General features: G+C 48.3%; 3 protein-coding genes across 3 annotated transcripts; 2 read left to right on the forward strand and 1 right to left on the reverse strand.

Moving 5' to 3' along the window:
• Positions 1-91: 91 nt before the first annotated feature.
• F9C07_2278371 (putative transporter) lies at positions 92-2,314 on the forward strand. The gene is made up of 3 exons (XM_071510289.1): positions 92-607; positions 656-1,464; positions 1,523-2,314. Exons 1-3 carry the CDS (start codon positions 431-433, stop codon positions 2,082-2,084), a joined length of 1,548 nt encoding a protein of 515 aa, XP_071364094.1. The 5' UTR covers positions 92-430; the 3' UTR covers positions 2,085-2,314.
• A 23-nt stretch (positions 2,315-2,337) lies between these two features.
• F9C07_2278372 (uncharacterized protein) lies at positions 2,338-4,430 on the forward strand (the record flags this gene model as incomplete). Its single annotated transcript, XM_041290395.2, has 6 exons — positions 2,338-3,062; positions 3,126-3,546; positions 3,614-3,769; positions 3,822-3,977; positions 4,032-4,154; positions 4,208-4,430. Coding segments are annotated over exons 1-6 (1,143 nt in total), but the record flags the coding sequence as incomplete, so codon positions are not given.
• F9C07_2278373 (sensor histidine kinase/response regulator) lies at positions 4,431-8,770 on the reverse strand. The gene is made up of 6 exons (XM_071510290.1): positions 7,276-8,770; positions 6,503-7,222; positions 5,392-6,444; positions 5,065-5,341; positions 4,899-5,013; positions 4,431-4,846 (listed from the first exon to the last, which is right to left on the reverse strand). Exons 1-6 carry the CDS (start codon positions 8,328-8,330, stop codon positions 4,635-4,637), a joined length of 3,432 nt encoding a protein of 1,143 aa, XP_071364095.1. The 5' UTR covers positions 8,331-8,770; the 3' UTR covers positions 4,431-4,634.
• Positions 8,771-9,156: the final 386 nt, after the last annotated feature.

The raw sequence follows: 9,156 nt of genomic DNA on the forward strand, positions 1-9,156 counted from the left end.
CAGGCATAACCTGCAGGGTTGGATGTAGAAGTGGACATGTAAGCCGAGGAAGAGGAAATGCAAAAGTTACGTCTTGGCTTCTCTTTTGGTATAAGAGACCCACTTGGGAAGCTTGTCATCCATCGCCACAACGAGATTGGCTGGGAGACATCCCAGTTTGGATTCTGACTCGTCGGAGTGGGCCTTTGCCCTACCTCGTTCACATCCCACTCCCAACAATTGACAGCTACACATATATGCCCAGAAAATTATCTTTTAGCGTTCGGATTATGGAAATGGATGTTTCAACGGATCGACGGGAGATCAAGTGGTCTCTGACCTCCTCCCTCGCCGATTTCCTTTCATTCCTGGCGATCTCTCTTCGACTCTACCAGGTCACCAGACTCGTTGAAACCATTCGCAACGTGGCTCATGGCCCCGTTCTATCGCCATGGAGATTCGTGCAGACAGTGCAACTAGTCAAGACAGCCAAACAAAGTCTGACCAGCAATGTACACCTGATACGGTCCAGCTCGAGAAACTTGGGCGGCAGCGCCCGGCTATATTTGCTAACAATGTCATAGAAATAGGATTCTGTTTCTCATTGCTGGCATCCATGCTTCTAGCGGTAAGAGACCTTCAGACTACCATTGAAGATCTTATCTCACTCGAACAGGAATACTTTATCAGCGGATTCAACACGATCCTACCGGTCTTGACAGATGCACTGGACATACCGGAAGAGGCGAAGACTTGGCCTGCAAGCGTGTTCTCTTTGGTCACCGGTGCTTTCCTATTACCAGCTGCTCGCCTTGCCGATATATTCGGTGCCCATATCGTCTTCAATTCCGGCTTGATTTGGTATTTTATCTGGTCCTTGATCGGCGGCTGCAGTAAAAACTACATGATGATGATATTCTGCCGTGCGCTACAAGGATTAGGACCCGCGGCCTACTTACCGGCTGGCATCATGCTGATCGGAACAATCTATCGGCCTGGCCCTCGCAAAAACCTTGTCTTTAGTCTGTATGGAGCCTTCTCGCCGTTAGGATTTTATTCGGGTATAGCAGTTAGCGGGCTTTCTGGGCACTACCTCACATGGAGGTGGTACTTTTGGATAGGTGCCATAATGCTCTTTGTTGTGTCAATCATCTCGCTACTCTCTCTGCCATCAGTTAAGTCGTCAAGTGACTCAAAAATGGATTGGTGGGGATGCGCAACCATCATCCCGGGGTTATTGTTGCTAGTGTACGCTATCACAGATAGTACTCACGCTCCAGATGGTTGGCGAACCCCATACATACTTGTCACGTTCATCCTGGGCATTCTGTTTCTCTGTGCCGCATTCTACGTGGAGGGTTGGATCGCTTCGTCGCCATTACTTCCATTCGATATATTCAAAGTAAAGTATATGACACCGCTGTTCACATCGCTACTCTTTCAATACGGTGTATTCGGTGTCTATCTCTTCTACGCGAACTTTTAGTAAGACTTTATCAGCCTTTTAAGCACAAAGAATATTCACTGATTCGTGTTGTCATAGTATCCAAACAATCCTCGGCAAAGACACACTAATAACCACAGCATGGTTCGCACCAATGGCCGCCGGCGGCCTCATCCTAGCCACAGCCGGTGGATTCACGCTACACTTTATCCCAGGAAAGCTCCTCCTTATAATATCTGGGTTGGGGTATCTTGTAGCCATGCTGTTATTCGCCCTCATACCCGAAAATCCCAACTATTGGGCCTACATCTTCCCCGCAATGATTGGGACAACCGTCGGGTGCGACATTACATACAGCGTCAGTAATATCTTCATCACTACCAACTTACCCAAGGATAGACAAGGGGTAGCTGGTGCTGTCATCAATACTACTGTTTTTGTTGGTATCAGTCTTTTTCTGGGGGTGGCTGATCTGACGGTGTCTGAAACTACGTATCTCGGTTTGAAGGGTAGTTATAAGGCTGCTTTTTGGTTTGGGGTGGCTTGTGCGGGTGTTGCTCTGGTTTTCTTGTTATTCATTAAGATGGGGAAGGCGGAGAGTGATCTTACTGTGGAGGAGAAGGAGCAGTTGCGGGCTTCTGTGGCGGATGGTGAGGTTTAATGGCGTGATGAAGATAAGTGGAGTTCCAAGTCTTAGATTAAAGTCTTCTGATGGAACTTTCTCTTATTTGATCTAAGTATAGATTGTTACTACAGTCAATGTGTAACGTATCTCGGTAGATATAACCTCATTAACTTCCACTCAGAATATTTCATAGAACCAAAGACAGGATAAACCGAATTCAATAAAGTTGCATATACCACAATTGCCATTCGGGCACAATTGCGAGGAAACTAACCACACTCGAGTAATCTAAAACACCGGAATCACAAACAGAATGTGAGGAATTGAAGACAATCCCATTCGGCTATCGAAAAATGAACGGACACCTAAGACGTCCCTATAGGGCTATGCGGCACTTTCTGGCTGACAGGCAACGCCCCACTCATAGAGGCTCCCTTGCATATCGATGGCTCGGGGGCCTAGACCATTTGAATGATCAACACCATTATTGTTCTGTATGGAGTATATGAATGACTGTAATAGCAGGACTTGCATGAGATACAATAAAATAAGCCACTTCGGGATATAGGATTCCCGTCACCGGTCAGACTGAAACTGTGTCCCCAACGAGTTTACTGAGGTTCTCGATCCTCGCCAAGATGCCAAGGGGGTAAGTGAATTGGGGGCGGAATGAAAGTGCCGACTGCTAGTGATGATACTGGTCCACTTCGCAGTAGTGACGACCTAGTACGCGCCCAGTAGGGACTAGCAAGACTAATCTCGCAGTTGACTACAACCGTTACAAGTGATTCGCCGGTTTGAGACACTACCTGTGCCTGCTAATATACGTCGGGCGCAGGGACATAGCCCCATGACAAACATCAGCTCCAGGTACAAAAAGAGCGTTATGTCGGTGGTATCTCAGAAATTGAGCCCCTTTTTGGCTACTTTCGCTTCGACTATATGCCGTGATGCCCGTCAACATGAGTTATCGCTTGACATGGATGTTTCTACTTGTCGTAGTGGTCGGAAGTGGTAAGAATTCTCGTTATCCTTTCAGGTTAACTCACCATTAGCTGAACTAATCTACCCAATTAGCTCTGGCCCAAATTTGTACCCCAGAATGGGGATACGAAGGGTACAGTTACATCATCAATAATCAATCAGATCTCGACGAGATAGCAGCAAAGTGTACGACTATCAACGGGAGCATCGCGATGTCCTACAACTACACAGGCGCCTTCCATCTACCAAACATACGAAATATCACAAAAGGCTTCAAGTGGTTTACAATCCTCGCCGTTAGTATGGACGACCCGAAACCAACTTCTATCAATTTACCGGATCTCGAGTTCCTAGGCGGAAGTATATGGTTTAACAGCCTCCCGACTTTGAAGAGCTTTACTGCACCGAAATTGAAAACCGTTGGGTCGAAAGCGTTCATCGATGTCACTCAGGAGCTGGATCTGCGATCATTAGTTAAATCGGAGTATCTGAGTGTCAGGGGAGATGCGTCAAGGTGGGTAAATTAGACCAGCGATAATTGCCACGAATGCGAAAATTAACGCTGAGGTGGATGGGTATAGCGTACGCCTCGACTCCTTGCGACAGGTTCGCGAACAGATACAGATTTGTAACTCGGACGAGTGCAATTCAAATAACTCGTCCCACGGTACCTTGGATCTTTCCCTTCCTGCACTTCACGATGTTGGCCATCTCCTCTTACAGGGGAGATTCTCGAGGTGAGGCTGTATTCCAATATTGACTCTATTGTACTAATAATGACCGATATAGTTTGGATACACCAAAGCTCACCAATATTTCTGGGTTTGGATCAGGTTCCTACAGTATCCTGCTCCGCTCAGAGGAAGGACCGGAGATTGACCTCTCTTTCCCTGAGTTAAAATACATCCAAGATGATAGTCTGTGGCTGGAGGGAAGTATTGGAAGGTAATCTCTCGTTCAATTCCTAATCGCTTAATTGGATATTGACAAAAGCCTTAGTTTGTCGATGCCCAGCTTAACCAATTTGACCGCCTGGCTTTATGTAAAAACCTACGGCCGGCTTGATATCAACCTGCCTTTCGTGGAGGCGGGCACCATGACGTTGGGAGGCAATATTTCTAGGTATGTTGAAAACAATTATACGCTACTATACCATACTAAAACCATGCTTATAGTGTACAACTTCCAAATCTAAAGTCTGTCGGTCAGCTCCAAGTCAACACGGCTGCCTCACTCGACTGTAAATTCTTGGAGGAAACAATCATAAAAGCGACAAATGCGTCGCGCTCACCGGTGTCTTGTTATGTAGAGAATTCGGCCTGTCATCTTGGCCTCAACCTTGGTGCTAAAGTTGCGTTGGGCAGCGTGGTTAGTGTTGTTGTTGGGCTAGTAATGTCGTACTAGGTAGCAGGAACCTGATACTGCAGCTCGCCTTATAATTGCATGATCAAAATGGCAGCTCACCGGTAAACTATCAACAGTGTTTATGTGATTTTCTCGAGCCCTAGTAGCCCACCTAAGAAGCATATAAACATATTGGTATTCGCTTGCGTAAACACCATACTCCAAGCACCCACCCCCTCTAAAAAGGAACACCAAAACCTATTCAATATTCATAATTCGTTTCAAGTCGTGAAGAGAAAGTGGCTTAACCAGGTAATCGTCAATGCCAGCCGCGAAAGCCTGCTGTTGCATTGAGCTCGATGCCACTCCAGTAACCGCCATAATAGTGCTTCGCGGTAGAGAATTTTGTTCTTCATACTCCCGGATCTTGCTCGAGGATACTATTCCATCCATGATGGGCATGGAGATATCTGTTGTTGTCAGTATAGGCTTGCCTATGCTTAAGAGTAGATGAATTCGTACCCATGAGGACATAGTCGAATTGTCCCGCACACTCTTTGTATTTCTCTAGTGCGGCGAGTCCGTTAGTCGCGGTCTCGTACCTGCAACCTATCTTGCGCATGAATGTAGCTAAAATCTATTGACTGGTTAGTGATTATCATCGCAAGAGAAAGAAGGTTTGGCTTGCCTTCAGGTTTACGTCGTTATCGTCGACGATGAGAACATGGATGTTCTTCTGGTTCAAAGCCTTGGGGGTGGGAAACGGCGAAAGGGCCGCGACACTTTCCCCGACCATAGGAGGCGATTCCGATCCCTTCGCAGCAGCAAATGCTGCAGATAAGGAGCGCCCACGGCCAGGAAATCCCGAGAACGGACCTGCAATCGGGCTCTCCGACAAGGGGCTTGCTTCGCGATGGGCGTCGATGAACCGTTGCAATGCATTGGTAAGTTTGCGAGGGCCAAGTCTACCAATTATTAGTGAAATAGTGAACAAGATGTGGCAATGAGTACGTACGGCTGAGACACATAAATAATGTCCGCGTTCTTGATGGCAAAATCTCGTGGAAGAGACACCCCATGTTCACCGAGCACCATTATCGTGTTGAACTCGGTCTCGATGGGACCAGCTTCGGCGATCTTCTTGAGGCTAGACTCCTCGACAACACCAATGTCGCCAGAGCCCTTTTCAAGCGAATCGGCAAAAGATACCATCCATCCAGGCTGGCTGAGGAGTACATTGCTGAGCGCTCCGCGAATTGACAGCTTCCGCTTCGCTTCGGTCGTGATAACTCCTTTCCGAGCTCCCTTAAGTTCGGCATATGGGTTCAGACCGACCAGGCAAACCCGTGTCATGATCCGCGATCCTGGACCCTCTCCCTGCTTAAGAGGCGCCGAAGGGGGTGGCGGTTGGACGGCATATTCAATGGGAACGTACACATCAACCTGTGTTCCAACACCAACATCGCTATGCACCTCAACGTAGCCACCTAGGTAGGTCACGATTTGCTGCACAATAGGCACGCCTAGTCCACATCCTTCGGTTAACACGTCCTCCTGTGCGAAAGGCTTGTAAAGCTGGTGGTCAAGGAATTCTTTTGATATTCCGCATCCCGTATCTTTGATCGACAGGTGGGCAATAGTCGTCTTCTGGTCGCCAACACCTTCCACTTCTTTGGATAAAGAAATCTCAATGAGGCCTGAGCGAGTGAACTTGAACGAATTCCCCAGCAGATTCATCACGATCCTCCGCCACCCGCCCGAGAGAGAATGAATTGACCAAGACGTTTGCTCCTCAATGCGGACAACGACAGACAAATCATCAGGATTGTCTAATTGTTTGACTTCGGTACCAATGGATCTGTTACCGACACCGGCACCAGTGGGTAGATACCGACCCGCTATCTTGGCAGCGTTGATGAGAGACCGATGGCCAGCATACAAGGTCTCAGAGACGTCTTCTACCAGCGTACCTAGGTCAAAGTCGGTAGTCAGGTTATCAAAGGCCGATTCACCCATCTCTCCTGCGTTGTGTATATGTGTCAGGTTGTTTATTTTCGTGAAATCCAGCCTGTTGAGTTAATCGTCAGCCACAGGGTTGCACTTTGAGGGAGTATTCCAAGTCTCACAGGTAGTTCATCGTGTCTAATAATGTCAGACCGCATGTTTCAACCATTGTAAGCATATCTCGTTGAGCGGGTTCTAGGCTTGTTGTTTGCAGCAGCTCGGCGCTAGCAAGCATGCCATGCAAAGGTGAGCGTAGTTCATGGCTAACGGATGAAAGCAAATCCGATTTTGATTTTGTCGTAGCACTCCATCCAAGCTGGGAGAATTTGGCAACTATGGTGTCTCCGAATGCTCTCAAATAACAAAGATCATCCGCTCCCAATGATCGTTGCTTGTTGTTCATCCACACGATCGCACCTGCAAGCCATCGAGACTTGTCCCAGTTCCACAACGGAAGGAATATGAGGGACTTGCTGTCGGGGAAGTCATGCCCTAATCGAACTGTGATATTATTGTAAAGGGAACGACCACCATCACTACCCTGTCGGCTATGGCCACGGCTACTGGAAGATTGCACTGAAAAACGTCGTGTTATCGCTGGAGGGTAGAACACCTCGCCATGTGGAAATGCCGCGAACATTTCATGAAGCAGGCCTTCTGTCATGCCAAAAAACGTTGAGTCGCTATTACCTAGCAGGTCTTCAGATAAGGCGTGACCTAAGATGTCACATTGTTTCTCGGACCATGGTCCTTGGGATGAAAGCCCAGGAGACTGAGGAGGTGCGGAGGTATCGGTATCTTTGCTGGGTTCATCCCAGTCACTGACGCTGGCAGTTGAAAAGCTAGAAAGGAAAGTTAGCTTTACCAATTTTCGCCATAAGGACATGACTCCTACCTCCGAGAGTTACTGCGCGACGCATCCATAAACAATACACCATCCAACTCCATAGATTCCTGAAGCAGAGCACTAGCTTGAGAAAACAGAGCGGAGGTTCCAGATGATGTAGCACCTTCTGATACAGTTATCAAGTTACTTGACTCGTCTGAAAGTCTCCTGACATGTTGTTGGTGTTTTTCAGGTGATGGAGGCGCCTTCAAAGGAACATCACCTCGCTTGAAGAACGATGACGCATGCGCCCTGGCTTGTGGTTTCGGTTTTTCCATTCCAGACCTATCATGCACAGTTTCCGTTGACAACGAAATGCGATCGATATCGGGAAGTTCTGATGACCGAGGCGAGATTAGATCCGAAGCCTTCCTACTGCTGTGGGAGTTTCGCTTCGTATCTCCAGTGGGCTGGCCTCTAGCAAAGTCCTTGAGCGCATCGAGAAGTCGCTCAGACTTTCGGCATTTATACAATGTCGAAACATTTTCGAGATGGTCGGCGACGGAACTTGCTACTTGCTTTAAGGTATCAAGCTGGCGATCGGCAAATAACGAGCGTGGAGCACTGTCGACAACACAGTACGTTCCAAAGATATCACCTGCAGAGCTGTGAAGGGGAACCTCCACGTAAAAGCGTATATCAGGGCATAGAGTGACAAATGGATGACCACCAATAGTAGGATCTGCGCATATGTCCAGGACAATATGACATTTGTCATTCGGCGTTTCTTTAAAACCGTTGACGGGATAGCTTCCACTAGCCTGCAATCCTAAGGTCTTTACGCCGAGCAAGGAGCTCCTCTCGCTTTCATCTTTCCCCACAGTTTGAGGGACTATTGCCTCCGCGATCACATACGGCTCGTTGTTGTCCAGCAGTGTAACGAAGGCGTGATGACAGCCTACTCGATAAGCTCCTAGTTCGGCAAGCCCTGTCAATATTGTATCGCCAACAGCATTTTGGGTCGATGGTGGCCTTCGCAACTGTGAAGGCGCCGATTGGCCTCTTGAGCCGTCCGTGGCAATCGAGCTTTCGGGGCGGTAAAGTCTACTCAGTATGGAATGCATACCGTGAGACTTGGTGGTGAGGAGAACGGAGGATCAGGAAGGGGTCTCGCGGCAGCGAATCCTACCTTGATAGCTCCGTGAGCATTCGTTGCCCGGCGGGTACCGAATGTGCGTGATGGGACGCTGTCGAGTTCAGCAATGCCATCAGCGACCTTATCGCATAGCCAGCACTCGGCGAGCGTTGAGGAAGGGTCAAGGGAGGGGGTTCTGGGTCGTCGAAGCTCAAGGGTCGATCTTAAATATTCTCTTGTAGTCGTGATTTTTTCCACGTTGGGTAGGGTAAGAAAGTCAAGTCAGATCCCGGCCAGAGATACTTGTCCCGGAAACCTTCACAACCTTCCGAGTAGCCGAGTGCCCTGAGAGTGGTCTAGGCCGTTGGTCACTTGAGAAGAGCCCCATTCGTGCTTCCACTGGGGCCTACGGTTGAAGAGGTGCCACCCCAGATAAGGGGATCATAGATAGCTCTAGATCCTTGGTCCAGGTGACGCTTTATGGACTAGCCTACCGCTCGACCGTGGTCGCCACTCGCTAACTCGCTGCAAAACTTCCGGCCGATCAACCCTAAGTAGAACCCTTCTCGGCTCCGAGCCCTCGTTTAATGTGTACTGGCTTGCCGAGGCCTATATCAAGTATGCTATACCAAGCGAAACTGTAAAGGGAATAAATTTCTGTCTCATTAGCTTCGACTATTTTCGAATAAGTAAATTGTCCGACGATGCCGCCTTATGCATTTGTGCCCCACCAAGGGATCCAGGGAGAGAAATCGTAGATCCCATCACAGAGTTACAATCTCGATCCCTTTTATCAGGGCTTGCCATTACCTCCT

The sequence above is a fragment of the Aspergillus flavus genome, chromosome 2 (assembly GCF_009017415.1).
Source record: "Aspergillus flavus chromosome 2, complete sequence".
Classification (NCBI taxonomy): Eukaryota; Fungi; Ascomycota; class Eurotiomycetes; order Eurotiales; family Aspergillaceae; genus Aspergillus; species Aspergillus flavus.

Bases quoted from the DNA above. Each gene is read 5' to 3' on its own strand.
- F9C07_2278373 (XM_071510290.1), bottom strand. From the start codon at position 8,330: ATGCATTCCATACTGAGTAGACTTTACCGCCCCGAAAGCTCGATTGCC. The intron at 7,223-7,275 runs GTAGGAGTCATG...TTTCCTTTCTAG, and splicing joins TCGCGCAGTAACTCTCGGAG to CTTTTCAACTGCCAGCGTCA. The intron at 4,847-4,898 runs GTACGAATTCAT...TGACAACAACAG, and splicing joins ATTCGACTATGTCCTCATGG to ATATCTCCATGCCCATCATG.
- F9C07_2278371 (XM_071510289.1), top strand. From the start codon at position 431: ATGGAGATTCGTGCAGACAGTGCAACTAGTCAAGACAGCCAAACAAAG. The intron at 608-655 runs GTAAGAGACCTT...TCACTCGAACAG, and splicing joins TGGCATCCATGCTTCTAGCG to GAATACTTTATCAGCGGATT. The intron at 1,465-1,522 runs GTAAGACTTTAT...GTGTTGTCATAG, and splicing joins CTCTTCTACGCGAACTTTTA to TATCCAAACAATCCTCGGCA.